Source organism: Vitis riparia, chromosome 13, assembly GCF_004353265.1.
Source record: "Vitis riparia cultivar Riparia Gloire de Montpellier isolate 1030 chromosome 13, EGFV_Vit.rip_1.0, whole genome shotgun sequence".
Classification (NCBI taxonomy): Eukaryota; Viridiplantae; Streptophyta; class Magnoliopsida; order Vitales; family Vitaceae; genus Vitis; species Vitis riparia.
In genome coordinates this window covers 13,252,461-13,273,429 of record NC_048443.1, presented here as the reverse complement: position 1 = coordinate 13,273,429, position 20,969 = coordinate 13,252,461, and the positions used below count along the sequence as shown (strand labels likewise).

Sequence of the window (20,969 nt, the reverse complement as noted above, 5' to 3'; positions counted from 1 at the left end):
ATGATTCAAAGGGCATGCGATCATGAGAGTCATAGTTTTCTCTCTTCTAAAGACCCATCTTTGAAATTTGAAGATTGAGTTAGAGTCATTGGGTAAAAGATCTTGGTTGTTCGAGACCTCTGAAGACTTCAAGTTTCATCTTCACCACGGAGAATTGATTTAAGAACATCCAAATTGAAGGTAACGTTTTCTAAAGCATTTTTAATCTAGATCCTTTAATGTTAACAATGTTGTTGTTGTTGTGGTTTTTTTTTTTTTTTTTGCTTCCTTTACGTAGGATCTAGTGTTTGAAGGAGTTTTCATACACCTAACCTAAGCCTAGTATAGGGAACAAGGAGATCCAAGTTTCCTTACAATATGAACTTCAACAAATACAACCATAATGCATAGATGGTAGAGATAACATAATGACTCTTCCTTTAAATTACTCAATTTATGATACATGCTAAAAAATATCCCCAACTATCAACATTTTTAACCTTAATGCAAAAGGCAAGGGAACAATTAATTCTTTACATCACATCCAACGGAAATCATTAAAGAGTCTTTATACTTCCTATACAACTACATACCACCAATAGTTGTAACAGGGTGACAATGCTTGAAGTCCATACCTCGTTTCACACATTCCTTGGGAAAGTTTAAATATAATAACACCTCCTAGAATTTTTTACTCTAAGGCACCAAAAAAAAATGTTGCACCATTGCGTATGACTCATAAAAATCACCAAATAAGTTAGTCATTGCTTTAATATTGCCTTTGGAAGCCTTGGAGTATAGCATCTGATACCTATATTTTTCTACAACATTTGTCTGAATGGTAGCCACTAAAAGTATAAATTGTGCCTTAATCATTCTCAATTAGGAAGTAATACACTACAACCTCTAATGGGGTTGCCTAAGCCTATGAACATGTTTTCCCAAAAAGCACAACCACAAGTTCAACCACAACTCTATTCTCAACATAATTAACACTCAATAATATGCATTTTTTATCTTTGATACTATCAGATTAAATCATATATAAGCATGAACATATTAATATCTTAAATTTATTAACTAAAATATGTATAATATTTAAATGTGAATATATTAAAAATGAAAGAAAATTTAATTATTTAATTTTAACTAATTTTATAATTCTAATATATATATATATATATATATATATATATATATTTTTAATATTATTAATTTTCTTAGAAGTGTAAATTTTTTGTTTGCTACATTAAGCATGAAAATGTATATGGCTGAATGGTTCCTATAGTCCAAATTTCAAGTGCCTCACCTAGATTTTCTTTCAATTAATTTTTTTTTCTTATCCAATCCCACATCCAACACTTGGGCTTTTGAATTGGGCTCTTTGGGTGAAGAAAAAAGGGTGGTCCTTACATAGAACCGCCTGGTTCCCTTTTCTTTAACTCGAAACCAAACCTCACAAATTATTGAGAGATCAGCTGTATCATGACCTGAACTTGTAAGCAGCACCCGTACGGCTTGTACTCATCTCACCACATCAAATAGCCGGAGTAAAAAGGAAATAAATAAACAAAAAGAAGGCAGATTTAAGAATTGTCTTAACCCACCAACTTCATAGACACCAGCTAGCTTTGAAAATTATTTCTTTCATTCTTCATCAAAAAGCCATATATACCACCACAACAGAGTCTTGGACAATAAATTGTGAAAAAAAGCTAAGAGGAAAAGCCATACTTTATTATAACACAAAGACGGTTGGAATCGTCAGTGAAGCCAAAAACCATGGGCAGCAAAAATGTTCCCCAATTGGAGGAATCACAAGTGAGGGCAATCAAACAGATATGCATTCTTAAAACAGATCCATACCCGTTTCTTTATATGTTACACAACAGAGTACACAAAGCATGGTGGATGGCACAGTTGCCCAACCTAAAATCCTATGACCCGCTACTGGTACTAATACAAGACATATGATATGTTCATGGACTCAGCTACAATGACATTCAAAATTGTGACAGTTTATGGCTGCATTGTGACCATAGAAAATTTACCCAAAGAGAAGAAATGAAAATTTGTGAAAGTAGCCAAGAAGGACAGAATATCTCAGATTTCCCAGGCCTGAAGTGGCTGATTTACCTCTGCCAGCACCAAGAAATTCCGATTCACCAAATATAAAAGCAAGCCCCTGCAGCGAAACTCTCACCATAAAATAATTTGCCCATCAAACCCCAATATATAACTAAGGCCTCTGAAAAGGAAACCAACTACTACAACATTTGATGTCTTTACTTCTTCCGCCGGGGGTGTTTAACTTTCACCATTCTCCGATTAGCCTTATCACCACCGCCAGTGCCCAGTGAGAAGCTCCCACCAGCATTAAAATCTAAACTACTGGAAGCCTGAAAGGGGGATGGGCTCTGTGGCGTGGCCGGATTCTGCTGGCTTCCAAATTGGAAGGGATTAGCTCCTGAAGAGGCTGTTGAATTAAACATGAAGGCAGGTGATGGTGAAGGGGAGATAGCTTGTTGACCAAGTACCGAAACTGCAGGCGTGGATGCTTGTACAGTGTCCTCAGCCATACTATCCTCCATGTTCATCTGATCATGATTACCTGTAGCTGAACCAAATGGGAAGACAGAATTAGCATTACCGAAAACAGGCTGTGATGAGGGGAACGATGACAAGGAGGCAGTGCCAGCAGATGGATTGAATGAGAACATGTTAGCTGATGAGGCACTGGTAGAGGAACCAAAAACCATAGGTGCACTGTTGCTACCAGCAACTGAAGCTGAGGATCCTCCAAAAGGAAACCCAGTTGATGTTGAACCAAATATGGGAGATTTAGTGGTTGGCCAATTGGAACTAAACACATTGGAGGTAATGCCACTGGTGGAGCTAAGAGAGGTGCTGGCCTCAGACAAGGAAACTGAAGAGCTCAGTCCACTACTGCTCGATCCAAACAGTTTGGCAGGAGTTGAAGAACCAAATAGAGAGTTGAGAGGTGCAGCACCAGTCATCCCAAATGGAGATGAGGTGGACAAACCAAACTGAGTGGGCATGCTCTGAGTAGAGGATGCAATCCCTGTCCCAGCAGGAGATGATGATGTCTGGGCAGAAAGCAAAGATCCACTGCCAGCACCAAAAGGAGTAGGACCAAGAGACTGGTTATTAGCAGTTGAAGAGGAGGATGAACCACTAAACCCAAAAATGCCACTTCCTGTGCTTGCAATTTTGGAAGATGTGCCACCAAGAGACTGGTTGTTAGCATTTGAGGAGGTTGAACCATTAAACCCGAAAATGCTATTTCCTGTGTTTGCAGTTGCAGGAGATGTGCCACCAAAAGGAGCATTGGTTGGATTGCCAAAGGTTGTTTCCTGCTTGGTGTTGGCTTCTTTGTCTGTAAATTCTACACCTGAAGTTGTCAGAACTGGAGAAACTGAAGTTGATGGAGCCACAGAGGTGCCAAATGTAAAAATGGGTGCTGCAGAAAATGAAGGTACAGCGGCTGATATAGAGAGACTGCTATTGGGGCTAGTTGTGGCGGCAGTGGCAGAAGTGGAAGCATTTGCTGCAGTTGCAGCACTGGGGGTAAAGCTGTTGGAAACACTTTGATTTGAAATATTGGAACCTAGAAGTTGACTTGGGGAAGTAAACATAGAGCAGCCTGAAGCAAGTAATCCATTATTTAGATTAGAATCGTTGGCAGGAGCACCAAAGGAGAAAATGCCTGTCGTTGATGTTGAGGCTGATACAGCAGATGAAAATGCAGTTTCTGGTTTTTTCAATGAATCTCCAGCCTTCTGTATGTTGTTAGTATCACCTTGAGATGATTCTGGTATTTTCAGGACAGTTTCCGTTGCACCAGCAGAAACTGAAGCAAAACTGCACAAGTACATGAAAGAAAAGTTAAAATCAGTAAAATTTCCCCCATTACACCAGACTAAATACGTCCACAAAAATTAGATCACATTAGTACTGAAACAATTTTGGAATATTTGATCCATTTATCAAATTGGAAAAGATTTAACTGAGGATAAAAAAAGGGATATAATAACAATTGTAAGTTCATACGACAATCAAAGAGTGGCCACTTCCCTTGGGCAAATATGTTCACTAAAATAGGATCATCAAGCGGACTAGATTGCAATGTCCTTCCAAGGAAGATAGTCATAGTCCTTCCACCCCTCCCTCCTTCCCTCTCCCTCCATAAGAAAGTAAGAAATTAGGAAATTTATCCTCCCAGGGAAGATAGTTATAGATATCTATAATACACCTGTATAGTCTTTCAAAATGGAGAACTAAAAGTTTAATTAAAGCTTCCAACATATTTTATCCTTTCCCTGAGGATGTGATTGTCCTATTCCCAAGAATGATTTCTTTAAAAATCCCAGGTCTGATTGCATTCCATTCATTTTTTAAGTCATCTTTGACCCTTTCACCTCATCGCATAACTCAAGAAATTTCTATGGTATTGTAAATCTAAAGATTCTGCATCAGATTTGGAATTAGAGCCCAAAATAGAGCTATAACAAGAGTGGTCAAAATTTTAGAAGGTTGATGGACTGATAACACAATGACTTTCTTTTTTTTATTATGAAGAAGGTTGGTGCTTTCAAAGCACAAATTCAAAAACTACAAATTGCAATTCCAGACAATACCATGGATTGAACCACTAATGTCTCCAAATAGTATTTAAATAGCAGTGCTAAGGACAAGGAAACAAGGAGTAGGTTCAAATTAGCTTCCTAGGGCAACACATCACTTTGAAAGACCTCAAAATACTGTCTTAAACATGGTGAATGATATAATGGAGTTAAATCAATACAAGTTGCATGATCAATATGATATGGCTGATGCTATAATGAAGAAAGTACATGTAAAGTACGAGATTTTGCTTCGAAAAATTGATTCAAAAGCTTTTTCTGGTTGTTTGGCTATCAAAAAGAGAGTTTAATTGGCATGACATGTCTGACGAAAGACAAGCTTGTTTTGCCATCATGGAACTTGTTGGATAACCTCATGGATGGTGTAGAGGATGATATAATGAAGAACGCACACAAAGTATGAAATTTTGCTTGAAATTTTTGGCCTAAGATCTTTTTCTGATTGGTTGGCTTTTTATTTTTATTTTTTTTAATGGGTAAAAGGCAATATATTAAAACAAGGCATTCTAGAAAAGTGCCCCATAGTACATAGGAAGTATATAAAGGACACCGAAGAGTGCCTCCAAAGAGAAAAAGGGGATCAACAAAAAAACCAACACCCCCTCAAATAGAGCCTAACCAATCCACAAAATCAACAATGGAAGAAGGGTTGGAAACTAAATACACCTTAGCCCATGCCCAAAGGTTACAAAGGAAAGAAAGTTTAAACCCTTGAAATAGAGTTTACTTGGTATGACATGTCCAATGAAACACGAGTTTGTAGGAGATCCTCATATTTAGTCGATGGTTTAGATAATGATTAAGAATTGTTCAACGGCCACTGATTGATAATTGAGAAAAGCTGAAGTAAAAGGTAGAAGCAAAAATACCCACCCCTTGATATTTTGATGGTTTGTATGATCAATTGACCAATCTTAGATAAGACTCGATAGTACTTGAATATATGAACAAGTTTATCAAGCTAAAACTTCAGTTGCCAATCCCAAACAAGCTACTTGACTTATATGAGGGATGAAATTTGCAACCAAACATCAAAATGGCCCCACATCGTCTTTGATGAGGCATTTCAGTTGGCCTTGAAATGAAGAGAAGAAAGCCCCTAACCCGAAGGTTTTTTCCCCATGCCATAGAGTGTATCAACAAACAGCATGAAGAGAATGGAACAATTTCTAGGACCACAAGACAAGTAAAATACTGTTGATGATTCAAAAGTTAGTAAAGGCAACAACTTCTTGATGCACCTAAGGAAGAAAATTAAAGATGGCAAGAGTACTTCTATATTTCGGACAATAGTAGATTGTGGGAATGAAGCTCAAAAGTTAGTAATTTATAAAGGCAACAACTTGAATGTAGTTTCTGAAACAACCATTTTAAGATTGATGTTGCCGACAGCGCATCCAGAGCCATACAAGGTAGCATCAATTCATAGTACTTCTATTTTGATAACAAAATGACATTTGGTTTCTAGCTCTTACAGTCATTATAATGATTCCATATGGTGAGATGTCATCCCCACTACTATTACATATACTTACCCTAACTTGGTTACATGATTGAGACATGTGGATCAATTATCACTGTGGAAGAGCAAACAAACTTAGCACATGTTCAATAAACAAAACATTGCTTTGAAGTCTATGATTAATGATCATGGAGAAAGTGAAAAAACACCAAGAGAGGCCAGAGAATGCTACTGAAACTGAAACAAAGTCTTCGTTTATTTTTCCAAGAAAAAGTTCAAAAGAGAGATTGCGAATTAAAATTGTGTATGTTGTCCTAGTCCAAGAAAGCTAAGTCCAAGATGTTGTATCACCCTGAGAAATGCCTTTGGAATGTCTAAATAGCTATTTAATTTTTCCAACGTTGCTGCAAAAGATTTACCAAATGAATTGCCACACCAATACTAAGCTTGAACATGCCTTTGATTTGCTATCAAGTTCTCAATTACTTTATCCTCCAACATATCACATGAATTCATTAGAACAATAGAGCATGCAGGAAAGTTTAAGAATCGCTTTCTAAACAGTGTATTCATGAAAATCATAGGCCATGTCTTCCACCAACTTTGATCCCGCCTGGAAAGGATGGTGATTTAGGTAGAAATATGTTAATTCTTTTTATAGATAAAGAATTATGTATAATAAGAAGAGGTGCCAAAAGAGCGACTCAAGGTATACTTTGCGGATGTTTGTTAATAGTCATGCAATAAACAAGATCATTCTATAGTGAATTCCACATATTTTCAAAGATTTACTGGAAGACTGGTTATCACCAATTTAAGAGAGGCCCGTGGATGAACATAAAACAATTGTTTAAGACAAAGGATAGGTTTTATGATTGGCCGTTGTGCGTACATATATGTATATATCATGGATTAAATAAGCACAAACAAGGATGAGAAATCATTCCCCCAAGTATGTGTGCACACTGTCTTCGCATTTTTTCCCTCCATTTTCTAAGAAACTCAATTCTCTAGGACACGTAACTCGGAACTATCAACATTTGGCTTTCTATTTTCGAGGGGCAAATAAAGTGAGTATATAACGTAAAAAACTCTGAAAAAAAACCAAAGTCCACGGGACATATACAACAGGAGCTAAGAGGCACAAAAAAGAGAGAACAAAAAACCTATTGCCTCTCTCACCAAGAACAAAACAATCTACACAATAAATTAATGGCATAGAACCTTCTTTTATGTACAACTTAACACACAAGAAAAGATTAGTAAGAAAGTGTTTTTTAGCATTTGGCCAGGCTGCTCCTCATTTTAACATTTATTTTTATGTTAAACACAACTTTTTCTTCATAATTATGTTGCATACATTGTATATTTTCTTCATGTTTTGCCTGGGCTAAAAACATAATGACAATAATGTAATTATTATAATTCGTATTTGGACATCAGTAAGGTATTAATATTTTCAAAAGTCACAAGATATAGTTTAAATCAAGAGTTGATTCAAAATTGATGGTGATGGGCAATATAGTGATCTAGAAGTCCATTCATCATGTTTTCTAAGAATGTTTCTACTTATGTAGACAGTTTAGAAATACTTCCCCCACCCCCCAAACACCCCCCCTTTTAAGAAAGAGAGAGAGAGAGAGAGAGAGAGAGAGAGAGAGAGAGAAATCTGTTACAACAAAGGGTTAGCAACCTATTAATAGACATCAATAAGGCATTAATATTTTCAAAATTCATAAGATTTAGTTTAAATCAAGAGTTGATTCTAAATTGATGGTGATGTACAAGCTATAGCGATCTAGAAGTCTATTTATCATGTTCTCTAAGAATGTTTCTCCTCAGGATGCAGATATTTTTAAAAATACTTTCCCCCACCCCCTCAATAAAAAAGGGGAAAAAAAAAGGTCTACTAAAACAAAGGGTCATCAACCTATGAATGGTCAAACAGATTCACAATTTCATTTTGTACATAAATATTTTCTGTTCTGATATCACTTTTGAATAATAGAAAACTTTCATTACATATTAATATTTCAATATACAAATTATTGTTATGTTAAATATTTGCTTAATTCTGTAAGCATATTTCATAAAATAAATTTTATTGTATGAATTTTTTAGTAGCACTGTCTAAAATGAACTAAGGTAGGAAGGGAAGACATGATGATTTAGGACTAGAATAGAGTTTTTTAAGAAAGAGAAAGAGGGAGAGAGAGAGAGAGAGAGAGAGAGAGAGAAGTCTGTTACAACAAAGGGTTAGCAACCTATTAATAGACATCAATAAGGCATTAATATTTTCAAAATTCATAAGATATAGTTTAAATCAAGAGTTGATTCTAAATTGATGGTGATGTACACGCTATAGTGATCTAGAAGTCTATTTATCATGTTCTCTAAGAATGTTTCTCTTCAGGATGCAGATATTTTTAAAAATACTTTCCCCCACCCTCAATAAAAAGGGGATGGGGGGGGGGGGGGGGGGGGGGGAGAAGGTCTACTAAAACAAAGGGTCATCAACCTATTAATGGTCAAACAGATTCACAATTTCATTTTGTACATAAATATTTTATGTTCTGATATCACTTTTGAATAATAGAAAACTTTCATTACATATTAATATTTCAATATACAAATTATTGTTATGTTAAATATTTGCTTAATTCTGTAAGCATATTTCATAAAATAAAATTTATTGTATGAATTTTTAGTCGCACTGTCTAAAATGAAATAAGGTAGGAAGGGAAGACATGATGATTTAGGACTAGAATAGAGTTTCAAAACCACAATCAAAGAGAATGGACCAGGCCTACAATGGAAACCCTGTACCAAGGAAGCATGAAGGGGATGACCATTAAATTCATTAGTTAATACATTTAAGAAGCTAGCAAACCATGATTTAAAGCAAAAGAAGACACCATGAGGGATGAAAATTTAGAGCCCGTTTGGCAATGTTTTTTAAAAGTGTTTCTCGTCCTAAAAACACTTAAACTTTTTTAAGGTAAAAAATAGGTGTTTGGCAATATTTCGAAAAACACTTTTAAAAATTTAGAAAAACACTTCAAGTGTTTCATAGAAGCACTTGGGAGGTGTTTCTTTGAAAAAACACTTCAAAAAATTTCATATATTTCTAAGATACCATTTTCCACTATCCTCCGTTTTCCTTTCACTCTCTGCTTCCTTGTCACTCTCCTCTTCCCTTTCATAAAAATAATTTTTTAAGTTTTTTCAACAATATAAATGTTTATATATTTTTTTAATAAAAGTTTTCGGTTTATTATAATATTTTCTTTTTTTTAATAAATGTCCTTTTCAATAATTTATTATTATTAAAAGCGTTTTTGTACTTATGCAATATATCATCAAAAACACTATTAGAATTACTTTTTTAGATTCTCATAAAAGCATTTTTCACAAAAGTGTTGTAGAAGAAAACACTTTCAATGAAAACACTTCCACTAGAACTAGTGCCAAACGGGCTATTAATGGTGTTGATTATTAACAACAGTGTTTACATTCAGTATTGAATGGGTAACATATGTATACTCTCTCTCACTTTACTATAGTTAGGCTATTGCCTTGCTTTTCTCCTTTCACCTTATGTTAAAAGGAGTCCTATTGCCTTGGCATCACCTTTTGCTTTTAATAACATTGTCCTCTACCGAACCTACAATACACCTATCACATTCAGAATTAGATTCACAATAAATTGGAAGAAGTCTTGAGTATTTTTATTTGACTCTAATCTAGGTATGAGAAAACTTAGAGCTTCAGGATTGTAGTAGTGTGTCCCAAAAGGGAGGAAAGGGGAGAAAAAAAATGTTAACCATAAATAAGGGTATTTCTGTCCCACTACTACTCATAAGAGTATAGCGAAAGTACATCTTCACACTCAAATGAGAAAATTGAAAAAGGAGCATGTTTAAGAACACCATAATGAAACAATCTTCATCCCTTTCTATAAAGCTTCATGATTTTGGAGATGCAGTTGGACCATATGGGCAGTGTCATGTTCAACAACAATCTAGATCAGGAAAACCCTGTTAATGCCATAAATTAAAACAAAACTAATCCTTAAGGCCCATAGAGATGCTCTAATTGTTTTCCTGACTTTCTAATCAATTGCTAGTATATTGGGTTTGCTAGTTTCATTGGATTTTACCTACTTCTGCTATATGAGAGTTTAAAACACCTTGGAGGATTTCTATGATAATTTTACCAACTTAAGCTACTTTTCAGTTCCTAATTTTTTTCCCTCCAATTACTGTCTTTCTATCTTATTATCAAGGAATCCTTCCCTTCCTCTTATTACCCCTCCTTTCTTTCAACTACCATAATTCCATCTATTATCCAAAAAAAGGGCATTTAAGTAATGTTCAAATTCAAAAAACAAAGCAAAAGGAATGGAATTATCAAACAACAAATATTTCCTAAACAATCGATAAAATATTAAAAAGTGGATACTGACCTGCTTGAACCGTCTAGTTTTGGGTCTGAGAAAGCACCAAATTTTGGACCCGAGGGTTCACTAGCAACCGGAGACGAGGAAGAAAATGTTATGGGTGGAAACTTATTGACATTTTTTGAGTCAAAACTAAACACAGGAGGAGCAGAATACAGTTCCTTTGGTGGAACAACTTTATCCAATGTTGAAGAAGGCTGAGGAGCAAGCACAACTGGTGGCACAGTCATGCTGGATACCGGTGCAACTGGGAAGGTAAAGGAGGGATTCTTTTCAGCAACAACATGAGTTTCAGAAGTTTCTGCATAACTACTTTTGTTTAATACAGAGCTGGAAGGGGACTTTTCAGAAGAAATTGAGGGCTTCTCTGCTTTAACTGATTCAACAGCAACAGTCTCCATCTTACCATCCACCAGCGACTTATCCAGCTTTTCTCTGCTTTCTACCAATGGATTAGATGCAAGTCCATTTGGATAGAAATCATCATCCAGTTCAAGATAAACCTTCAAATGAGAATCATAATATCAGATTGTATTAAAAATTCATACTAAAGGCAACATATATATAAATGGAACAATCAGAGAAAGTTATGAAAAAAAACAAGGCATTTTTAAAAGGTGCATCCATCAGCCCAAGCCATCAAATGTAGGGGAGCAGACTTCAATGTGCAAAACCACCATTAGAAACAGTTTCTACAAATATGAGAACTTACTAGATTAATAGACACATGATGAACCAGTCACTTTATTGGAATATATTTTTATGACTAAGAAGTACAAGGATGCAACCTAAGTCCACATGGAGTACAAGAATAAGGTATAACTATAGGTGGGGGTAAAATACTGATCAGCGCTTGATCATCAGAATATTGCAATAAACTATAAGAAGGGAAAATTATGGTCAACACTTGTTCCTCAGAATAGACCAAGGAAGAAACAAACATACCTCATGGGCACTCATCTGAAAAGCCCGTTTCTTCTGTGTAGGAGGATGAATGGCAGAGTTCATCATGGCAGAATCTGCAGTTTTAACGCTAGGCATGGTGCCCTTACTAGAGGTTGTAGTATCAACATTATTCACAACAGATATTGATCCATCAAAAAACTTTGTTGGCCCATTTTGAACCTTGTCTGGCTTTTGGAAAGTAGAGTCTCGAGCATCAGGCACACAGGCAGTAAGCATATCACTCAACTTATTATTATTTGGCACATTCTCCAGAATCTTTGATGAATCCACATTCTCCAAGCTTTTAAGAGCCTGTCCACGTAACATTGTTGGTGTCAACTTAGCAGGTGATTTCTCCCTTGCAGCAGCTAGCTTGAGTTCAGATGATTTCTCTTTCGGCGAAGGGGCCAACTTATCAAGTTGCTCCAATATTTTTTCAGCCATTTCACTGGACTGGGAAGGAACATGGGCAAAACTTATTCCAGGAACACTGTTATCCCCATTTTCTATCAGTGTTTTCGAAAATCTATGCTTGGATTCGCCCAATAAACGTGGCTTCTCTATCAAAGACAAAGGGAGCTGAGCAACATCAGAGCGAACTCCAGTTCCAGTGGCAGAAAGAGGACTTCCACCAACTGCTGTGCCTAAACTTTTTGGAGATAAAAGATTAGGCTTCTGGCGAATTCGCCGTATGGGACCAACAGATCCAATATCACTGTCCAGGACTGAACTCCTGCGCTTTAGAAGCTGCAAATAAAAGCAATAAATCCATACATGTGATTAAAAAGTGGATAACTTCAAAAAATAGAGAATAGCATTTAATATCTCCAAAAAGCATACCCCTTGTTTAGACCCAGAAAATCTATTTTGCTCCGATGCAGACTGAGATGATGATGGCCCACCATAAACATCAAGTGTTGATGTAACACCCTAACAGATAAACAAAATAAAGAACATTGAAACACTAATAAGAGGGGAAAAAATGAAAAGGTTATATTTTACCCTCAGCATACCTTGATGGTAGTAGTTGGATTAACTCTGGAATATGGTGTACGAGCCATACTGTATAATGCTGATCTGCCTCGAGATCTTGGAATCATAAAACCATTTTCAGAAACCCCAACAGGGGCAGGAGATTTTGGTACAATTGACATGATGGGCAATTTTGGATGAAGTGATATATTGCTCGGCAAAGTTGAATCTTCTCTGAATGCTTGACCGCGCAAACTTAGCATTGATGGGGACACTTTTGAAGGCCTACTGCCCATGTAAGCTTTTGCAAGCTCTGCGGGAGAAGCAACATCTTCTTCAAGGACCTGAGAACATTTTTTTGCAAATTCATGTGAAGAGAGCAACATTGTGCAATAAACAAGTTCTACCGCAATACAAGCAAAACAATTTTTCAAGATGCCCACATATCAACCAGAAACAGATGAAAGAATGGGCATGTTTTCCTACCCTTATAGGGGTTGAGACAGCTTCCAGAAACCTATGGCTCTCCGTCTCATTTTCTTGCACTGGATTATTAGAAATTTCTCCCCGTGTGTCACAACTATCTGGTGGTTTTGAAAATTTCGCTTCACTTCTTTTCTCTTCATCTTCAACTGGAAGATCAACAGTTCTTGAGTGCAATAGGGCTGTCAAATGATCAATTTCATACCTGAAGAGTCATTAAAAATCATTATGTTCAGTGTTGTAATAATTCAAGTCCACAAAAGGTGGATATTAAAGGCTATATCAATACAACATAAAATTATAATGGAAATTAGAACTATGGAGAGCTCAATAAAAAGTCACGCAGGCTACCTGCTCAGAAAAATGAGATGTTGTTGTTCATATAGATATAGCTGGTATTCAGTGTCTTAATAATTCAATTTCTAAAAAAGGTGGTTACTAAAGGCTAAATGGTCACAACATAAATTATAATGGAAATTAGAATCATGGAGAGCTGAATAAAAAGTGACACAGGCTACCTGCACAGCGAAACAACAGATCATTCATATATACACATAGTTGGGTCACATTAAATCATGTAAGAAGTTCCAGGGTTTGCTTAGGCCAAAATGATCTTGGAATCATGCTAAAGACTTGGTGTAGAGTTTCTGTAGGGAATATTTTTAAGCAATCTGTAGGCAAAGAGTTTCTTCTATTGTTTTGTCCATACAATGTACAGGTTAGCTATCAAACTTTATTTTTTTTTTAATTTTTATGATAGGCAGGTTAGCTATCAAACTTTTGGCCTTGCCATGAAGAAAAAATTTCAAATCATACACAGGAAACTTGTGACAACCACCAAGAGTATCGTCTAGTTTCATATGAATAATGAATTTGTTAAAAAGAATTATGCTATCCACTCTTGATCATTTGTGGGCCTATATGGCATCAATTTACTACTTTTTGATTTTTTTTTTTCTTTTGATAGGTAAAGTTCAATTGGATTAGAAGCGCCATCTAAAAGGGCATGCAAAAGTATACATGGTGTATACAAGACACCAAAAGCCAAACCTGGAAAAAGGAAACACAAAAACAACACCCTCGCCTTACTTAGAGTTCAACTAATTTACTGCTTTATGACAATCTTTTTAAGTTTTCAGACATGGGTTAAGGCCAGGAAAAAGAGAGAGAGAGAGAGAATAAAAAGAAGAAGAAGACATGATTAGAATAAGTTCTCATTGCATATGCTGCACCATTCACAACCATTGAAGTACCTTATACATCAAATCAATGATAAATTCTTCTTGCAAAAACTTGCCTGGTAAAAGTCTTCTGCTTTAAAATTTGCTCAAGCTGGGTAAAACTGCTACCATCAGAACTATTTCTTGGATTGCTTCCATCAAAAATGTCGTGTTCTTGTGCTTCAGCAGAATTCTTTATGGTCAAATTTGCACACAACAAAACTTATTAGCTAATGGCCACAGTACAATAACATCGTAACAAAGAAGAACAAAACTTCATGATAAAGAAATAAAATGACTACAAAACTTTCCCACATATAACATGATGCAGGAACTTTCACTTGCAGGTCCAAACTGGTAGTTGTGACATAATTTAGAACAGAACACACACACACCCCTGTTGCATGATAGAAGGCCAAATGTCAAATTATTGGGAAGCTTTTAAGAATTTTGACTTTTGAAGGATTTGACATAATTTTTCTGCTTTTAGCAGACAATTTAACCACTTATAATAGCCTCCAGTAGTAACATTTTTTGAACAGATCATGAAATGCACACATACAGACAAATGTTGCAAAAGAAAATGCCAAAAGTCAGCTAATTAAGAAATTTTTTTAAGAATTTTCACACACAATGTTGCAGAAGACAAGACAAGGTCAAATGTCAGCTAATGGGAATCTTTTAAGAATTTTTAACCCTAGAAAACAATTTTTAACCATTGCAAGTAGACAATTTAACCTGCCATCAATGCTCTAAAACCTTTCATTGAAGTTAAACCTGTCTACTGCCAAGGCTTTGTCAACCTCAAAAGTCCCATTTTGAGAGCCATGTAAAAACTTCCTTTTTATCATTATTGTTGCATATGAGCGATGGGGAAATGATGGGCCCCTGGTCGTCATGTGGACCCACCCCCTAAACAGGAAACTGGTGAATTATATAAGAACCACAATGCTCATGTGCACATGCAATGTTTCCAAGATTAAATCAATTTTTCTTCATTCTGGAAAATAATAATAATAATTTTTTTTAAGAATTCTTCAGCACAGTTATGAAATTATTGACATGAAATTATTAATTCTAACTTTTATTAACACAAATTTCAAGAATTCTTCAGCACAGTTATGGTTGATTCCATGTTCTGAAGTTCAGAAAAATCGGTCCTTATTTTGGATCTTGCAACAGAAATAGTCAACCAAGAAAACTTATTCACAACAAGGCATCATTATTTGTCCATGAAATATATTTATCTACCAAAATATATTAAACCATTCTCCCCACTAAATTCAAATATTTCTTCCACATCCCACTGCAAATCAGCTCAACTTGGAACCTTATAAAGTTAGAAGTTACCATCATATTCTACTTATACTTTGATCAAGAAATAATCATGCATCAAAAAGCAAGTTCTTCAACAAGATACACATAGGCATCTAACACACATCTGTGGCTTCACTTCATAACACAGTTCTGCGTGCACAAATTTCTTCCTCCTTACTTTACACATCATTCGCTTTAATTTTCTGAGATAGACACGCACACATACACATGGATAACAATAGTTGTTGAAGCAATTACCAGATAATGAATAATGAATCGTTTTTTCTTTCTTTTTTAGGTCGAGTTTTATTTGGCCATAGTCCTAGTAAACTCCCCCTATTCATATGAGTTACAGCCCCCTAGGCATTTTTTTATTTACATTCTTTATCTAAAAAACAATTAAAATTTGTCATTGAAGCAATCACAAATATGAAAAAATCAAATTTTTTAGATGCCTCTTTCCACTTTATGAACATAAGCAATAATCATGTACAGGAGTTGCCCACATTTCTATATTACTTCACAAAGGTAAGACTCAAGGGGAAAATTAGAAAATTCCTTGTGTCAAAATTATCTTTAGCTGCTAACTACTTCAAACGGCTTGATGATAATACAAAAAGGGGCTTTATTAGCCTCAAAATACTAATCAAGTGAAACAAAATGCCAGAAATCACAAAATTTCACATCCCTTTAACTACCACACCCATGTAAAGAAGAGATATAGGCCCCCTACTATAGACAAGGATATATTCATATCATTTGACAGTCTAAAGAGACTCATTAAATACCATAAGCCAGGGAACAATGGTTACTCTTACTCCTGGAAACTCCTTTCCACTGGCCCCATAAGGAGTAGAACTCCTATACAAGATTGGTGTTGAATATAGAAAAGCCTAGAATTTAGGAATTCCTGTTCTCTAAATTTTTATTTCAAATCTCTTCTTACTCAAAACCCTCTTTCCTAAATTTCATTTTTCCAAAATAACTATGCATTATATCCAATGAACAGTGAGAAACAACCTTGCTTATGATTTTGAAACATAAAGTGAATATAAGATGTCTATGCAGTTGTGTAAATCTAAATTCAAAACTCATCAAAGAACTGAGAAATTATATGTAATAAATAATAGAAGAATGAAAAGAAAAAAAAAACTAATTTAGCTAATCAATGAAACTAATCAACAACAAGGATTGAACCAGAAGCACAGGACGCCAATAAAATGGTTTCTTCAAATGCACAATAATTGAAAAATCAACTAAGAGTTCAAACTTACAGTGAAAACTGCTGCCTGGAGCTTGTCTCTTGGTTCCTGGTTTACCTCTGGACAAATAAAAGTTTGATATGAGATATAATTAAGATCATGCACATCAGACTTTGCATTTGAATCAAAAGAGTTTATATGACTCACAGGATAAACCCTAAATGAAGCACACAAATGACAATTACAAGCTACAATAAAAACTTCTTCAAATACCAACTTAGTAGAAGATAAAAGAGTAAAATCAATTGATGATATAAATCACAAACACATTACAAGAGACCCATGTTGACATAACAGAGAGCAAGCTGGAACAATAATTAGGTCTTACATTGTTTTTAAGAAGTGAACATTAAGATCATTTCAGACTTACACGTTGAAACACATCAGTAAGAGACATGCATGTTACATGTTATCCAAGAACTAACAATTCACTTGATCTCAGTGAATTCACAAACCAAAGGCAGTTTTGTTTTTTCCTTATAGGTAAATTGCAAGAATGTATTAAAAGCCCTAAGAAAGGGTGCAACTGCGCACACACGTAGATACAAAATGCGCCATTGTAGAAAAGCAGAGAGAACAGCAAGGAAAACCATCCCCACCCACCCCTTAACTTCCTAGCAACACGGATTTACCCAGTCATCTCTCAAGCCCCCCTGCTTACCACCCCACAAGATGACTCGTCTTGAAATCCTCACTGAACAATAGCCCCTCGCTAGATTGGGAGACCTGTTGTAGTTAACGGAGCACTCCAACTTTTGGGTCTCCCTGTCAAAACAGGAAGACGTGTTTGGCTTCCTCTTCTCCCCCAACGTGTTTGACACAAAGTCCTTCCCTCGCATCCATGATAATCTCCTTTTCAAAACCACCACTGGCATCCCCACATAGTTACTGAAACTAGTCAACTTATTAAAGAAACCATCCAAAGGACTCACCTCCCCCTTGGAGCAGCTGCCTGACTTCACTTGGACGATTCCAAATCCTCAAATCCACATGTTTAAAAAAAGGAGCCTTTCGCAATGTTCTGTGGACACACCTGCAAGGAACCATCCTTGGACAGTGGACGAACACCCTCATCTCAGCCCCTCATCCTCAAACCAAAGGCAGTTGATCCCCAGAGCTTGCCCACCAATGGATCACATCTTCCTCCACCAGACCCTCCTACCCAAAATAGCCGTCTGACCTCAAGAGGAGATCAAGACTACAATATCTAATTTCCTCAGAAAGACACTTTTGGAGACTTTGATTCTCCTCCTTAAAATGATGATATCCTAGTATATACCATCATCTTTTTTTCTTAAACACTCATTTTCTTTTTGTTTTAAAAAATAAGATTTCACATTTATTTGATTCTCTTCAATCTTAATATAAATTCCGAATTTGGAGTTTAAAATTGTGTTTGAAATTTGAGACACTGATCCGAATTTAGCCTTTTCCATTTGGATCTTCCTCAGATTTGAGTTCAAAAGTTCAGATTTAGGGAATGAATTTTTAAATGCTTGAAGTATTATCAATAACTCAGTTCTGAATTTTATAATGGGGCTGTACATTAACATCTGAAATTTTGTTAAGACATTTTATTATGACTTCAATTTTAAATTTTAACACATGCATTAATGACTATCATATTTGGTTCCATTCATGCTTGAATAAATGCATATTTTTTCCTAATATAGGTGATAATGCTACTGTTTGGAAGGATGCTAGATCTCAATGTGGTTTCCTAACTCTCTAGAAACTAATAAGGACAATAAATCATACACATGTTACAATGCTCCAAGATAGTGTAGGAAATGGGAAGTTCACTAACCACTTGGATGATTTAGAAGATCTAAATGTAATATATTAGGTGATTAACATTAAAGCTTATCATTGCTAGACCTTGTTTAAAATTTTGGTCTTTATGTTGGTTAAGAGTTCAAGCTACAGTAGCGTAATCAGCATCACAATCCTGCATCATGTCACTCGTAATTTAAATGTTCATTATTAAGCACGATCAAATTTCACCTACACAGATACATAGGGTTTGGATGTTAATCCAAATTAAAAAAAAATATATTGGGAGATATAAATGCTTGAAATATGCGACCTTTTATTTATAATCACAAGTTTGCACCAGAACAATGCACTGAAAAACTTTATTACAATAAAGCAGATCTCCATACACACGCCCCAACGAGAAAAGAAGAAATCAAGGTTCACATATTCAACTCCTTTAAAAGTACAATTGTGTATCCGAACAATCCCAATCCATAAGGACATCCGAATTTCCAAACCCTAGAAACAGAACAAGAAAACTTAGAGCTAAGAAACCCTAAAGTCCTCCATTCAAGGTGGGGCTCAGAAACCAAACCAATTCCATTTTTCAGGGAAAAAAAGGAAACAAACAAGCAAACAAAAAATAACCAAAGAAAACATAAATAAGAATAACAACAATAATAATTTGTAAAGTGAATCGAACCTGGCGGAGGGGGAAGGGGACGGGGAAGGGGAGGCGGAGGGAGGCGCCTCCGGAAAACAGAATCGAAGAATCTATGAGCGCTGGCAGTAATGAGTCTGGAGGCTGGATCGACGACCTTGGAGAGCCATCCATTTCTAGTGTTCCTCAGAGAGTTGGGAGGTCGATCGTACGGCGTTGTTTGAGGCCTTCGAAAGGGCCTCTTTCGAAACTTGCCTCCTCCTCCTACTTCATAAGAGCCTTCGCCCGCCGTCGCCATCAAAGCTAGGGCACCAATTCTGCGCGGAGAGGAAAGGTGTTTGGAGAGAGAGAAAGTTGTGGGAAATGAAGTAGGGTTTTATTGTGCACCTCACGCCCATAACAATAATAAATTGCGCAAACTCTTTTTAGAGGCGTGACAGAAGGATGCAATGCACTAAGCACCATCCATCCCACATTATAATAAATTTTAAAAATCATATGAATCAAACAAATTTATTATCATTTTATTTTTTTTCCTCAATAAAGATGCACTCAAATAATAATCAAATGTGCATTTATTTTTTTAACTTTTTATTAAAATTAATTTATTTTCAAACTTTAAATTATTTGTTTTTCTATTTTTTTTTATAACTTATAAACTTTTAATTGAATCGAAAATGTCCAAATATTTTATTTTTTCTAAATTAAAAAAAAATAATATATTGGTTTTTTTTACTTTTTTAATATTTAATATAAATAAAATATTACATAAACAAACAAATAGGTGCAAAATTTTGTGATGTTACCATTTATCGTAACAAACTTTTTAGATATTCATACAACTTTCATAATTATCATAAAAGTATTACGATCCACTCTCTCGGCATCTTGAGTTCTACTCCTCTTCCGCCTCCTCCTAATACTTAGTTTTAGTTTTTTTATATTTTAAATTTGGATTGTTATATTATTGTATATTTCTTGTATCTAGAATCATATTTTTTGATGTATATATATATATATGATGTTTTATCCATCTCGTGTGCAATCATGTTCACACTTTGCCCATTTGTGACAAAAATTAGGAGATCATTGACACTTGATTAACTTAAAAAATGAGAGAATATTAAGCTAATTAGTAAGAGATAATTGAGATATTTCTTAACAAAAAGAAAGAAGAAATATTCTTTAAAGAGAGATAAGATATTCTTTAGGGTGAGATTTTATTTATTTTTTAATTTTTAATTCATTCTTTATATAGATTAATATAGACTTAATTCTTAAGGGAAATAATTTGAAATATTGGAGGAAACTAGTCTTGATACATTGAAGGAAACCAAATCAACTAATAACAACATATTTACCTTAGAAGTTTAAAAGTGATAATCGACTAGAATGTTTCTTGAAAAATATATATTTTTTAATTGTCTCTCTCTTTAAAACCATGTTAAGTCATAGAAGCTTTTTTTCATGTTCTTCATTGCATATATCATGTTTGGTGAAAGATCTTTGAGCTTTACTATTGATCTATTGTGTCTTACCAAGTTTTTATTATGTTTAGTTGATTTTCATGCATCTATATTCCTCTCGAGTTTTGTTTTGTGCATTTTTGTCGCTACAAGAATCTATTGCTTTTTCATATTTTCACAATGCATCAAACAAAATCTCCAACTATCCTATTTTGTTGTCTTAACATTATTTTATTCCACGCATTGCTTTACTTCAGGTAGAGTTTTCTTTATATGCGTAGGTTATAAGATTTGAAGATAAGTACTACAAGATGATGTAATGCA

The 20,969-nt window shown here is 35.2% G+C and overlaps 1 protein-coding gene across 1 annotated transcript; it reads right to left on the bottom strand.

The window, feature by feature from the left end:
* Positions 1–1,801: 1,801 nt before the first annotated feature.
* Positions 1,802–19,563, bottom strand: LOC117927885 (nuclear pore complex protein NUP1). Its single transcript, XM_034847608.1, has 9 exons — positions 19,222–19,563; positions 16,776–16,822; positions 14,262–14,377; positions 12,968–13,169; positions 12,523–12,825; positions 12,350–12,439; positions 11,510–12,256; positions 10,571–11,067; positions 1,802–3,861 (listed from the first exon to the last, which is right to left on the bottom strand). Exons 1-9 carry the CDS (start codon positions 19,475–19,477, stop codon positions 2,265–2,267), a joined length of 3,855 nt encoding a protein of 1,284 aa, XP_034703499.1. The 5' UTR covers positions 19,478–19,563; the 3' UTR covers positions 1,802–2,264.
* Positions 19,564–20,969: the final 1,406 nt, after the last annotated feature.